This window comes from Sphaerodactylus townsendi, linkage group LG02 (genome assembly GCF_021028975.2).
Source record: "Sphaerodactylus townsendi isolate TG3544 linkage group LG02, MPM_Stown_v2.3, whole genome shotgun sequence".
Taxonomy (NCBI): domain Eukaryota; kingdom Metazoa; phylum Chordata; class Lepidosauria; order Squamata; family Sphaerodactylidae; genus Sphaerodactylus; species Sphaerodactylus townsendi.
The window spans coordinates 116,487,069-116,501,835 of record NC_059426.1 but is presented as its reverse complement, the minus strand read 5'-3'; the positions used below and the strand labels follow the sequence as shown (position 1 = coordinate 116,501,835).

The window sequence follows — 14,767 nt, the reverse complement described above, 5'->3', positions numbered from 1 at the left end:
GTCCATGCTGTTTCCCATGTCCATTTGAGCTTTTGTAGACAAAGAAAAATCAAGCCTTGAAGCCTGGCTCCTGAAAGCAGAGTCATGCAAGTCTAGCTGCAGATTTTTGATTTCTTTGGCATGACATTCACAGCTCTCTCCACTATACTGTCTACCTGCTCTTAAAATAGGCTTGCTTCCTTGTTCTTTTTCACGTCTCAGTGCAATCTGTTCAGCTCAAGTCTGAAAAACAGTCTCACTGGTACAACAGACTTTGTTCTATACAAAACTTTATTCAATATCTCAGCATTGTAAGCATAAAGTGAATTAACAACATATATAAAATTCCAACTAGCAGCAGCTTCACCTTGCCAGTCATGTCAGATGTATATTTGCATGCCCACATCCCAGGCAGTTTTGTAACAAAAGCTAACATTCAAGCAAATGCCTTTATCCTGGCAAGACTTAGGACTCTGAGAAAAGGATGGTGGGAAAGAATCCCCACATTCCTCTTTTGAGGAAGGAAAAAATCTTGCATTTTGAGCCCAGCATGGAAGGGAAAAAACACGCAGGTTGCTCAATACAATGAAGGGAAGAGAGCCAGTTCTGAAATGCAAACTGCTCCGTCAGCATAGCCTAGCTCGTTGCGTTATACTGTATCCCAGATGATTGAAAGTCAGAAGCTGTGAGCAGGAGCAGCACCCTTTGTGGTTTTACAAAAGAGCACAAGAACCTGCTTCCTTATTTCTTGCTGCTGCTTTTTAAAGAAAGGCTCTGCTTTTCCAACCCAGCAGCGTCGATCACAACCAGAGAAGATGGACTAAAGGGCCCATTCCCTCTGACGCCCCTCCTGTCCAGCAGAGGGATTCAGCACTACAGATGCTTGCCTAGTCAGTCCTCTGATCCCTTTCCTTTCCGTTTCTTCTGTGATGTGCATTCCTTACTATTGGTTTTGCTTCTCTCCACATCCAGACTGAGCAGTTTAGTTTTGAGTCTATTTGTTCCAGTGTTTGATTGCCTCCGTCCTCTGGGCCCGGTTGAGCCCCTGCTACCAATTCCCTGCTCTGTCATAGCTTGCATGAGACACTCCTGTTTTCTGGTTACCATTTCCTCCCTGCTCCAGATCAGAATATTAAAACCTGCCAAGAAAAGAGTCACTTTTTAATGAATTCTGCTTTGAACTCAATGTACATACAGTAAAAACATACTTCCAGAGCATTAATGAAATTGTTCACTTTTGATCCCAATTCTGCAGAACCCCATTACAGGAACAGTGTTCCAAGTCATACTCCATTACTGGGATATGTGAGGAAGTCCTCTTTCCAAATACCCAACACTGAAAACTGTACTTCTATCAAATGTTTATACCACTGGGCATGATCAGACTTCTATGTTGCTAGTTTCCCTACATAAAAGGGAAGGCCTCCTAGGATACAGAACAAGGACAACTACAGGAGGCATTAAGAGCCTGCCAATTATAGAGTGGACAACATCGTAATGAACAGTGTCACAAACAGTACAATACTGATATTGCTAAAACTCTGGTCCAGGTGCTGATTTCACTAGAAAATATATAAAAACCGTTTCATCTTGTGCCTCCCACGTTTGCATTAAAAGGGCCAGCAGATGGCAGCAGTGCCTTCTATTAAGTGGCAGATTGTTCCTACCTATTTTTTGCAAGTTGAAGAACACTTCCCCACTACCAGAAGTGGAGAGAAAAGGTCATCATGTTCAAGATCAATAACTCTTGTCCTTTTTAAAAAGAGCTCAAAGATTTTCCGCAAGCCTAGTATGTCTCTCACCCTCCCCTGAAGGAGTGCAGATGTACAGGATCACCTGCTCCGCAGTGGAGTTAGAATCTCTCCCATTCCAACAGAACGGAGGGCAGTCAGTGCACACAGGACTGAACATAGTGGAGACCATTCAGAAAACAGAGCAACATGACAAGTTGCAGCCCATTCTCATTCATGTGGCCATCAACTGTAACGTTAAACCAATCGCTTACCCATTCCAGAGGCTAGTGTGTCTCCCATAGGGTTAAACTTATTGAGCTGCAAATATAAAAAAACACAAGCATGAACTGTAGCCTTGTCCATTGTTCATTTAACACGATCAATCAAAATCAGGAACTAGAACATTTCAGCTAAACCAACAATGGAAAGGCCAGCATTCAGTGCAGAAAAGTTCTGCACATATCAGCACAGCTTCACGCAGGAGGCCCTTTACCCATCCCCCATATTTGCTCCCAGATAGGCTCAGCATAGGCCTCCTTCTGCTATGAGGAAAATCTGGTGATCACAGGAAAAACAGTAAAAAAACTATAACAGTACTTCATGCAGGAAAATCTGCCTGGGGACTTAGTGTTTGGCATCCACAAACCTTACAAGAAATCTGGTTTGGGAACCAGAAGCTACAGCAGGAGGCTGTAAATACTTTCCGACATCACAAAAAAGGAGCACCTTCCTATGAGCTGCACCAGGAGAAGTCAGATATATGGCACATTTATGAGCACACATACACAAAATCCAGGCTTTGGTTTTGTTTAAAAATAGCTTCCGTGACAGAGAAGTTCAAAATTAAACTGCATTCTGTCATCAGATATTCCCCCCCCCCTAGATAACATACAGGACAAAATAGTACCATGAACTTTGTTTAATAAGGAAACACAATTTTAGAGGTACACAGCTACATCACCGCCTCAGAAGTGTATTCAGTTTCAGACACATCTTTGGAAGAAGGGGATTACAAATAGCCATGCAGATATCCATGGAAAAAGTCTGATGATGGTAGCCAAAACTGTGTAAGGTCATATCTGGCATGATCAGTAGCTCTGAATAAAATGGTTAGACGAGCCTCAAATGAAGGAAAGAACTGAAGAGGAGAAATAATAAAGTACCTACAGAAGTCCATAAATACAACTTAAGAGTCCCCAGTAACAGCCATATTGTGGGGACCACCTGATGTGAACCAGAACAAATTGAGATGTTCTTCCTCTTCCCAAAGATCACACAGTGTAATGAATTCAGTGTCTCTCACATTGCTGAGCAAGTGGCAGAAATCATAACCATCTCCCCCTAGTTCTGTGGTACACAGAGAGAAGAGAAGGTCCTATTTCTGACCATGTACTGAGCTTCAGAGATATTTCAAAGCACTGAAAAAGCATTTAGAAGTGAGATCTTCTCACAGCTTCTAAATTACCTCCAAAACACAGAGTCGGGTCAAAGAGGAAGGAGATGCACATGTGAACACACACGCATGCCTTCCATGCATGGCAGTCACTGGTAACCAGAAATAATGGCTGCCAGTGGCTATTTGCCCTTGATCCTTTATACTACTGAAGAGAAACTAGTCCTGGTTTAAGGAAGGACCTATTTTTCTGTCCCATGAGCACTAAAGATCAAATCAGGAAAAGGAAACCGAAGAGCTCCATATTCACATCTCTATAGACTCCTCAACAAGAATAGACTAGAATCTTACTATGGCAGTCTCTCCTCAAGGAGAACTGAACTGGATACACTTTTTTAAATCATATAGACACTTTTTTATGATACAGGAAATCATTGTGACACTAGGCTTGAAAGTGAAGTTGTTGTCCTTTCTCCTGTCCCCTAGTCCAGACCCTCAGAAGAAAGGCTGGGTTCAGTTGCACTTTGAAAACCAGTCTTCCATACTCACCGAAATAATGCCAGATGCATTTGGATCATATAGCTGGCACAGCATTTTCCCACTGTCCCCATCAAATATGTCGACAGTTCGCAGCTCATCTACTGTGTATCCTGGGAAATTAGGATCTGGATAACGACCAGCTACAATGAGGTCATAACGAGGATGCCACGTTGCCTAAATACAACATAAAGTTTAAGCAATGCTAATGTGAAGTTGGTGTGAATAAAAAAAAAGGGTACGTTTTGTGAGGAGTTAACATCCTGTGGGTTTACAGTCTTACAGGTTCAGTTTCTATTCATGAAATGAAGTAGCAATAGACACTTATGGTTTTCAAGACACCATAGTGTAGGAGCAGAATTTCCATAGGTCCTTAATAGTCTAAGCGTTACCACATAAATATATTAGAAGGTTTAAGCACTAGATTTTCTGGCAGAAAGAAGATTGCATTCACTCTGATTTCCTTCTACTGAATCCTGCCTCTAGTGCTTGACTATTGTTTTGTTTTGCTTTCATATTTGTGTCACACCACAGATTATTTCCCAAGCAGCCAGTCCGAGAATAAATATGGCTCAGTTTTAGATCCTTCAGTGATAATTGAAGAAAACAATACAACCTAGACCTAGAACAATGTACCTTTAAGACCTGTACATGCAGGTTTTTGTGCCTGCCAATCAGGTTTGTACTATTCTGTTCAAGAGCTGCAGAATGCTTATCTTCACCCATTTTCACCACAAAGTAGTCAATGTCTCCTAATCAATATGCCTATTTCTTCACCTTGATAGATGTGAGGTGCTGAAATTGCCGATGGGGATGTGGAATCAGATGCTGTGGTTTGGACCAATCAGAGGAGGAATAAACTCGGATTTCACTGTGCTGGTCAGTAGTCAGCAGCTTAGAACCATCTGTTGGGCTGAAATAGGCTGGAGGAGACAAGAACAGAAACTTAACCATACACTGCACTCCTAAGAAAATTATTATTATTATTATTATTATTATTATTATTAATAATAAATATAATATAAAATAATGATGACGATGACGATGACGATGACGATGACGATAATGATGATGATGATGATGATGATGATGATGATGATGATGATGATGATGATGATGATAATAATAATAATAATAATAATAATAGTTTTTACCCTGCCCTTCCCCAACTGAAGTCAGGTTCATTAAAAGAATTAAAGTATTTTCCATGTGCGTGGTGAATAAACGGATTTGGGAATTCTAAATATTTCAGTCATGACATGCCATAACACCCCCATTAGTCATGAATCAGAACTCTGGAAAAGCAGCACATAAATTCCATAAATAAATAAAAGCTTTATGAAATTGTTACTAAATAAAGTATTAGAGAAATTAATACATTTGTCATAAAAGCACAGGCCATGGGTATTTTGCAACAACAAATCATGCTAAATTCACACTGAAATCACCAGATATGTGTACCTATAAGTACAACAGGTTTAGTTTCTTTGAGATTCATTGAACTTAATTCAAATTTAAACTTTAATTCAGGGGTGTCAAACATGCAGCCTGGTGGCTGGATCTACCCCCTTGAGAGGGTTTATCAGGTCAGTGAGCCAGCTAAGCCAAAAAACCCCACCTCGCTCCCAATCTGGCCTGGCAAGCCCGCTGCAGGCTCACTAGTCCAAGAACCTACCCACCCTGCTCCTAATCTGACCTGACAGGCCTGAAGCAGGCTTGCCAGTCCAGGCAGACACCCCACCCCATTGTGAGCTCACCATTCCATGCACCCACCAACCCTGCTCCCAATCTGACCCAGCGAGCCCACTGTGGGCTCCCCAGTGCAAGTGCCCGCTCACCCAGCACCTAGTGTGGCCTGGCAGACCTGCAGTGCACCCACCCCAGTTATCCACCCACTCCATACCCAATGTGGCCTGGAAAGCGTGCTGCGAGCTCACCAGTCCAGGTATTTACCCTACCCTGCTCCTGATCTGTCCTGGTGAGCCTCATCTCTGTGCCAATCTAAGCTGGCAATTCCACTGCGGATTCGCCAGCTGAGACAGCCACCCCTCCCTGTACCAACCACCTCTCTCAGAGCTGATCTGGGCTGGTGAAGTGGGGAGCTGCTGCACGCTCGCCAGCTTAGGCAGCCACTCCTCCCTCTAATGCCATTCTATGCTGGAGAGCCTGCCGGGGGCTCACCAGCCGAGGCAGCCACCACCCCTCCTCCCCAGGCCCAACCTGTCCAGGTCACATTTTTGTCATATCTGGCCCTTGTAACAAATGAGTTTGACACCCCTGATATTGTTTATTTGCCACCTGCATTTTTCACAAAATTAGAAGGCATTACTCCAGGGATTACAGATTCTTCAAATCTTTTTGTATTGATACATTTTGAAACAACAAATTATGAACACAAGAAAACATAGAATGCCCACCCATGCACACACCCCCCAGCAAATTTTGAATTTAGTATGTGTAGTTATTCACGTAAGCTCAAAGTTCCTGGCCAGGGCTTCCACTGATCACAGTGTGTGCCACTTAGAATACTTCTCAGAATCATTTGCAACATACAGAGCTTTCATTACTGCCTGATCCATCTTTATATAGCTGTGATATGTCAGTATGGAAGGGCTATCTCTTGTAGAAGACTAGGAGATGACAGTAACATGATAATCCAACCTTCAACCTGTTCCACAACATGCAAGTGGAGCAGCTCCTACAAATTACACCCCTCTCTCCGAGTCATTTTGAGTACATGCTTTTCAGCAGTGCCAGGTCTAAAAGTAATAAGATCTCTTTCCTTTGTGACTCGTGTAAGAAGGAGAATGTCGATCTGGCTTGTTTGATCAAAACCTGGCTGGAATATACAAGCAGATTATCTTATCACAACATGTATCAGCTGCATGTACTGTCCTTCATCATTTTTTTAGAGAATGGAGGCAGAACAGTGGTGAGCCTTTTTCTTTTGCAAACTTGGGGTGTGGGTGGTGTCCAACTCTGTAAGTACCTCTACAGAGATCTTATTCTTTCCTTAGCTCCCCAGTGGAGTCCTTAGCTCAGTTGGTTGAAGTGGTTTCTGTTGCGAAATTAAGAGAACCTCACCGTCAAATTAATTGTCCTGGGGAATTGCAATATCCATGATGAGTCTACTTTGTCTAGTCAAGCTTAGAATTTTCATAGCCACCCTGCAGCCATGAAATTGTCCCAGGTTGTTTTGGACCATTCACTCAGAAAATAACATCAAGAAAAGGTGGCTCCATTTTGCTGTCTTACCTGCATTGACACCTTTATCATGAGGAAGTGTATAAAGGTAACATGACTTGTCTTTAATCTTTCTCAGATCCCAGATTTTGACAGTTTGATCCACGGAGGCTGTAGCCAAAAGCCAATCACAGCTACAATTAAACTCCACATGAGTAACTTTCCTTTTGTGCAGTTTCAGGCTCCATATCTAAAGCACATATAACAGAAGGTGAAATGAATGACAGCTACACAGCAAGAGAGTCGGTCCAAGATAAAGCTCTAGTATATGGAATTTATACACACAGCATTTCTTTCCTAAGGCTGTATGCTTTTCTTTTCTTTTAGTTTCTTAAGGATATAGGCACATGGACAGGGGTGGCCTCTGTGAACCACAGATAAGTGGCTAATAAAGCCAATACTAGCAAGTCTTAAAAAGTTGTACGGTACTTCCAGGCTTTCTTCTAAGCCTCCGCATTAGCAAGTAGCATCACATGTCACCACAGTGGCACAGAAGATGCTTGCACTCCAATCCTACCATGCACTAGAAACATCTGGAAGAGAAACCACAATGGTGAGTTAAATGTCACAGTTCCTTTCCTGTGTGACTGCTGCCTAACAGGATGAAGGCATCTGTATGGGAAGGGACCCTCCATGTAGGGCAGTGGTGGTGAACCTTTGGCACTCCAGATGTTATGGACTACAATTACCATCAGCCCCTGCCAGCACGGCCAATTGGCCGTGCTGGCAGGGGCTGATGGTAATTGTAAGCCATACCATCTGGAGTGCCAAGGGTTCACCACCACGGATGTAGGAGGTAACTACAGCAGTAGTTCCCACAGCAAAGTTGTAACTTATGAATTGAATCCACCACAGTGAAATCATCTAACAACTTACAAAAAGCAGTCCAGTGCAGCACCATCACGAGATGTGAAAAATACCAAAATGATTCAAGCGTGGGCTACCAAAAAGTAGCAGGAAATACACTAACCTTTTCACCCTCTGTACTGAGCAGGATGACATTGCCCACATTATCACCTGTCACCACAGTCCGGCAAATTGCAGATGCATCTACGCTGCAGTACCAGAAACTTCACAACAAAAGAAAGAAGCAGAAAGAGAAGGACAAGCTCAGAGTCTGTCTTCTAAACCAAGTCCTAGAGGACTGCAAAAACATCCTAATTTCCAAGATCTACATGTGTGACAAAATTACAATAACTCAGTTGGATTCTGTGGAGACTCAACAATACTCTGAAGTGGAATCAGTTTCAGATTATTTGCTACAAACAAGTAATAAGCCTAGTAAACATAAAGAAACATCAATAAACAAGTCCACGAAGTCAAGAGGCCCCATTATACCTGCATACAGATGTGGAAAGACTAACCCCATTATCAAATCATTAATCATGTGTGTAGCAATAGTTTAAAATAAACATCAGAAATTAATCTCCATCCTCAAAAAAGGGGACAAAGTTCAGGCACTAAATATAGCAGTCCAATTCGTTTGAAGTCTGAGGGCTGTGTGGCAGACAGGTTTGTTGCCTGCTTCTTGTTTATCTCTCAGTGCATAACCACAGTGTTTGAAAAGGAGGCACATATCTAAATATGAGGGGATCACATCACCAACAACAGCTTCCTGGCAATTGGTTCAACTCATATGGCCATGCACTCCCCTCTTCAAACACTACAGTGTTCAACCAGAACAGGTGTGGTCAATAAATTGGTCAGCTACATAAAGAATGAATCCATTTAACATAATTTAAAGGTATTTGTTTTAGTCAGACAGAACCCCAGAAGCTAGTTTATTTGCTCTTCTTTCCGTGCCCCATGTGCCGTAACAGCAACACTGTTTATGCTTCTGTTGAAAATGTTTTTGCCATCGCCAGTGTCTGCTTACAGATCATCCATGCTGTATGAGTAGACACAAAGTCAGAGGATCATTTTTCCATTCTCCTCCCCAGAATACTTTCAAGTAAAATGGCACTCAAATGCTTATGCCAATAATATACTGAACTACTCTGCACATAACAGTGATTCAGACCGTGACTTGAACAATTTCTTGACAGGTTAGATTTCAAGGCACACTCATGTTACATTTTCCATGCCAAAGAGTCCATCCTGGTACATTTACAAGAAGGGTAAATCAAAAGGTACAACCATGAAGCTGAACAACAGCCCCTGCCTTTCTACCTCCACACCAAGCATCTTGATATATTCAAGACCAGACTAAGGTATGGATACCACATGCTTTGCTTGGCCCTCAAGATACTGTAGAATAAAAGTGTCATTCCCTCTTAGCATATAAATGTTTCTAAGAGACATCATTTTAGGACTTTTTCTGGAATACAGAAGAAGAGTGCTGGAGAGATTCTGTTACTGGGGAAGTGAAGAAATAAAGAAAGGGCCAAGTACATCCCCAAGCAAAGATATGCTGAGTTCATGGCGGCTCCAGATGCATTCACACTGAGGCCTTTGCTTCTAGGCCAGGGGTCGGGAACCTTTTCCCCTCAGTTGTTTCATTTGGCTCACCTCACCAAATTTGGCTCTTCAACAAAGAGCCATTTGGCTCACCCCCCCCACCCCCCACGCACTCGCTCCTCCCCTGTCCCATTTCCGCTCCCCCGGCGACTTGCTTGCTCGCTCGCCTCCTCCCTCCCCTCAGCCTCTCAGCCCCCCTGTGGGCTGGAGATGTGCCCGCCTCCTGCTTCCTGCAGGGCAGGCTTAAGAGGGGGGCCCGGGTGGCTCAGCCTGCCAGCAGTCAGCTGAGCTCAGCCTCAAGTAAGCAGCCGGGCTGGCAGAAACCAAAGCCCATGTGCGCGGCCTCACCGTCCGTGGGCTTGAGATGTTCACTGCTTCCTGCAGGGCGGGCTAAGAGGGGTCTGGCGGCTTAGCCTGCCCGTCAGGCTGGAGGGCGCTCACCTAAGCAGCGGGGCGGGCAGGAGCCAAAGCCTCTGCCACAAGCAGGGCTGCCTCGCCGGCCGCTGGCTGGAGATGTGCCCGCCCTGCTTCCCCTGCAGGGCTGGCTGGCAGGGGGGGCCGTCATGGTTCTGGCCATGGAGTCAAGAGAACAGCTGCATGAAAGAGGCTGCCGCATGCTGCCTCATGAGCCGCTGGTTCTCGGACCCCTGTTCCCAAGGCTAAAGAGCCCTGAATTTAATCTATGACAGATTCCAAAGTCATTAATTACCGTAGTTAACTTCTGTTCATATTCAAGCTCCTTCAAAACTACTTTCAACAAAAGCTGGAAAGCTATAAAATACTATTTTTAAAAACCAAGGATAACACAATGAAAAAGGATACTGTAATCTGGTGAACAGTCCAACTGCTCAATGCACCCCTCAAGGAACCATTTGCACTGATTTGCTAGTCTCTTCTCTTGGTGGAGAGGCAGAGAAGAATTCAAGAGCTATCAGCTTCCAGTAAAGTAACTTTTAACAACCATTTGGATCACATAAGAGTGGTATAGGACTAAAATAATTTTAAAGACTATTTACAGAACTGCAGGTTTCAAACTATGAACAAACCCTGCCTTTCAACAACAGAATGAAATATTCCCAGTCATCCATAAAACACACACATATTCTGTGCCCAAAACCAAGTGGGCAATGTTCCAAACATTACAAAGTTCCTTCCAGCTGCATCAAACTTCCTCTAGTTCACAATACAGGATGTGAATGCAACAGTCACACTTGAATCTGACTTCCAGGCCTCAGAGAAGGACGACAAGTGATGTCCCATGCTGAAGTGCATGTTTATCCTGTCCAGCACCTTTCTAAGGTGGTCTTCAATTCCTAGCTTCCCTGCAGCTGCTCTAGTGCATATTTGTTCATTTCCAATTTACCTTGAAGGCAAGACAGGTATTTACCAGAACGTGGCTTGGCAATAATTTCATTCCATTCTGTCAGTCAAAATTAACATGTCTGTACTGAGTCAACACAAAGCAGTCCCACAATAGAGGAACAACTCACCTTATAGATTTCCCTTAACAGAAATATGAATAACAATTTTTGTCTAACAATATTAGTGTTTTTTAAATGCTTGGCCAATACTTGACTAGCCAAACAATCCCAATTCTAGATTAAATCAGCATTTTTCTGTAACAAATAATACTGGTATCAACAGCTGTTCAGAAAAGGGAACATGTGAAGAGCCATAGGAAGTCAGAGCCATCAAATGAAAGTCATTGTAGCCACTGCAGATGAATGTTTCCCTTACAAACCCAAATACCAAAACCCAACCAACTACCCCATTACCAAAACCAATGTGTGGACCTTCACGCTTTCTCTGAGTTTCACAGCTACTTAATATACACACATACATACGTATGCCTTAATAGGCCTTGTAAACACCAGGGGCTCAGTTAGCTGTAAAGTTCATCTGATCTGCATTTGGAAGCGAAATTTTCTTCCAAGAAAAATCCCCACCAGATCAGTGCATTGACACTTTCTCAGAGCAAACACTATCTCGTCTATAGATCTTTGCAAAATTACTCCTCCTCCTGTTTTACTGGCTTCCCCCACGTTCAGCTATGAGGTTTTCGGCTGGTAAATTGCTTTAAATTTAGACTTTACATAGCTGTCTTAAAGGACAATTTCTGAGGATAAAAGGCAGGGTACAAACTTTTATTATGAAATAACAGTAACTCAAGAACAGCAACTAGTTCTGAATGAAGATCTCGAACAGGGCAACAAAAACAAAGGCTCTACACACTTCTCATGTCTATACTGCCTTCTAAATACTAGAACAAGGCAGAGGTGGATAGAAGTAGATTGCATCTTACTCCCAATCATCCGTACTGGTGAAGACCCGGATTGTATTTCCATTAAAATCCTGGAGGACAGTAGTTCCAGCAACTGATGAGGTATACAGCTCACTAGGGTTCAGAGGGTTAAACTTCATTCCTGTGATGGACCCTCCAGCTCCCATCTACAATGAAGGAGATGAATAAAACAGAAATCCACTCAGAGATGGAGGAAAGAAGACAGTCCCTCTGCTTATATCAGAATTCTGCTTTTACAACAGGCTGCTTTTATTTCTACATAACACCAGCTAATCAAAATCCTTAAAAATGGAGAAGGTTTCCAGCAAAAGCGTAGCAGGGCAGGAGTTCACCTGAAGCACACTCCGTGTTTTCCGCCCCCCTGAGGCACCGCCTCCTCTGAACAACAAAAAATGAAATATGCTAAAGCCTGAAGCAATTGGCCATGCTGGCAGGGGCTGATGGGATTTGTAGTCCAAGAACATCTGGAGAGCTGCAGGTTGCAGACCCTAGTGAGGAAGACCAAGTGCAAGATGGAGATGGTGTCAGGAGAGCTGCTCTGTGCAACAGCCAACCAGCTGAAAGAGTGGGAAATTCTGTTTGATTTACTATTTGATTTATTAGAGTTATTTATATTAGTTTTCATTGCTGTCGCTGCTGCTTTACTCCTTTAAACTGGGAACAGTTTATAAAACAATTCAATACTGAATTGCTGTCTGGGACATTAGTCTTAAGCTTCTGTGGGTTTCTAATCATAGTATTTCACATTTTGGCACACACCGAAATGCTAATCTAAATAATAATTGCAGCAAAAGATAGCTTCAGTAGGGGCTATGAATCTCCAGACTACTAGTCTTCATCATTAGTTTATTTGTTCAAGCTCCAAAAATGGGGCAGTAATGCACAGATATTAAGTCCACAGAGGTGCACAAGTATAATTTGTTAAGGTTAATTAAAAAAAATCTGTGCAAAACAGTCAAAACAGTTAAATATATCACCAGGTGCAGGGACTTCCTTCCACTCAGTAAAGTGCTTTCTCATCTGAAAAGGGGCAAAGAGCAAACTCCAACAATACATGAAAGCCTGCCCTGTGTCTTACAGATTTCCTATTCTATGGTTACAGTTGTCAAAATCACCTACTTAATCCTATACAAACCTTTTGAGCCTGTGGACACATTTGGAATTGTGACATGGCTCAGCACAGCAACCACATGGTTGCCACAGGAGGTGAAGGCAGCCACAACATGACTGCCATAGCTTAATTTCAGTAACACAGTGTAAGTCCTTGTGCTGTGCTGGCAGCTGCCACCAAAGCAACATTTTGAAAAAGCTGCAAAGCCAATCAAATCTACAAGTCAATCAGAAGCCTTGCTGGGCAGATACCTACCTAGGCCTACCCACTTCCTAAGAACACTTGGTGGATGCCAGAAAAGGTGTTGCTGGGCACCATGGCACCCACAGACACCATATTGGGGACCCCCTGGCATAGAAAGTGAAGGAACTTCAGCACACCTAATTCTGCTAACACACACCAAGTGCCAACACTTCAGCCCACCTTCATTAATGACTTACCCCTTTTATGAAGCAGGTTTTATTAAGCACTTCATAGTCCCACAGGATGATATCTCCACCTTTGGAGCCCACAGCAACTGTGCTGGGATGAGCTGGATGCCACTCCAAACATGTAACTCTCCTATCAAAGGGACTTGCTGTTCTGAACAAGCGATATGAGTTGAGAGAATGTACAAAAGGCATCTGGAGACGCTGTTGCAAAGACAATGAGAAAGGGAGAATGCAGACAATGCAATTAAAAAGGCTTCTGCCTATATTAATCTTCCACCTTTCCACATAGCTGACAGGGGAGACTGTGGATCAAACTACACGCAGGTGCATGAAATGTGTACGCTTTCTCCAACGTTTCCGTCTTTCATCCAAGACAACTAAGAAGAAGACGACGACGAAGAAGAGGAAGAAGACGAAGAAGAAGAAAAAGAAAAAGAAGAAAAAGAAGAAGAGGAGGAGGAGGAGGAGTTTGGATTTATATCCCCCTTTCTCTCCTATAGGAGACTCAAAGGGGCTTACAATCTCCTTGCCCTTCCCCCCTCACAACAAACACCCTGTGAGGTGGGTGGGGCTGAGAGAACTCCGAAAAGCTGTGACTAGCCCAAGGTCACCCAGCTGGCGTGTGTGGGAATGCCCAGGCTAATCTGAATTCCCTGGATAAGCCTCCACAACTCAAGCGGCAGAACTGGGAATCAAACCTGGTTCCTCCAGATCAGAGTGCACCTGCTCTTAGCCACTACGCCACTGCTGTTCTTGTAAGGATGTTACAAATTTCAGTAAAGCAACAGCAAGATGAGCAGAGCATTAAATCCTCTTCTAGATGATTTATCCATTCAAAGTTGTTGTGGCAACCCCCCCGGGAGGCGATAAGAGAGAAGTGTATGGGGAAAGGAAAAGGAGGAAAAGGTATGCAGATAAGGAAAAGGTATGGGGGCCTCAAAGTGGCTGTAATTATGTACCAGACTTGGGGAAGGGGAGTGGGTTGAAGAGATACATGGGCTACAAGAAAGAAGAACAACAACTGCATGCTGGGTAGAAAAGGAAGATGGCCAGTATGGGGCAGTATAATGCCCCCATATCTTCAACAGGGACAAAAAGAGATGTAGGAAGAAACATTCTAAACAGAAAAAATGGCAGGGAGGGGGTAAGCTAAAACAGCTACTACATTACTGAAACTCACACATCTAGAGGTCACTTGCAGTGAAAAGGGGAAAAAAGTTGACTCGTGATTGTTATGTGTAATTCAGTTTTATGATTCCAAGGTTGTTCATTAAGTACAATGCATATTCATCAGGCAACAGAAAAAGTGATTGACTCATCATATTACAGGAAAGTCTAGTTTTTAAAAGAGAGGTTGAGAAAGGAATCTCAGTAGGTTGACAATATCACCATGACGAGGAATAGGCCATGATAAAATGCGACAAGAAAAGAAACAAACCAACATGACACAGGTATGTAAAGAAGTATATATAAAATATGCAGTGAGTAGACCACAAAATGACCTTTCTCAGAGCACAGGAAAAAAAACTTACGTTAAACAAGTTCACAGATTCAACCACGTTCAATTTGCTGTTATGAATC

General features: G+C 43.1%; 1 protein-coding gene across 3 annotated transcripts in view; it reads right to left on the bottom strand.

The window, feature by feature from the left end:
* Positions 1-252: 252 nt before the first annotated feature.
* DDB2 (damage specific DNA binding protein 2) overlaps positions 253-14,767 on the bottom strand; it is a 45,135-nt gene continuing 30,620 nt past the window's right edge. For all 3 annotated transcript variants that reach the window (XM_048483836.1, XM_048483835.1, XM_048483834.1), the window contains exons 4-11: positions 13,196-13,387; positions 11,645-11,790; positions 7,856-7,955; positions 6,898-7,075; positions 4,420-4,565; positions 3,655-3,819; positions 1,985-2,030; positions 253-1,118 (exon numbers count right to left, since the gene is read on the bottom strand). In XM_048483836.1, the coding sequence (XP_048339793.1) occupies positions 871-1,118; positions 1,985-2,030; positions 3,655-3,819; positions 4,420-4,565; positions 6,898-7,075; positions 7,856-7,955; positions 11,645-11,790; positions 13,196-13,387 (1,221 nt within the window). In that variant the 3' untranslated portion in view covers positions 253-870. The remainder of the gene's footprint in view (positions 1,119-1,984; positions 2,031-3,654; positions 3,820-4,419; positions 4,566-6,897; positions 7,076-7,855; positions 7,956-11,644; positions 11,791-13,195; positions 13,388-14,767) is intronic.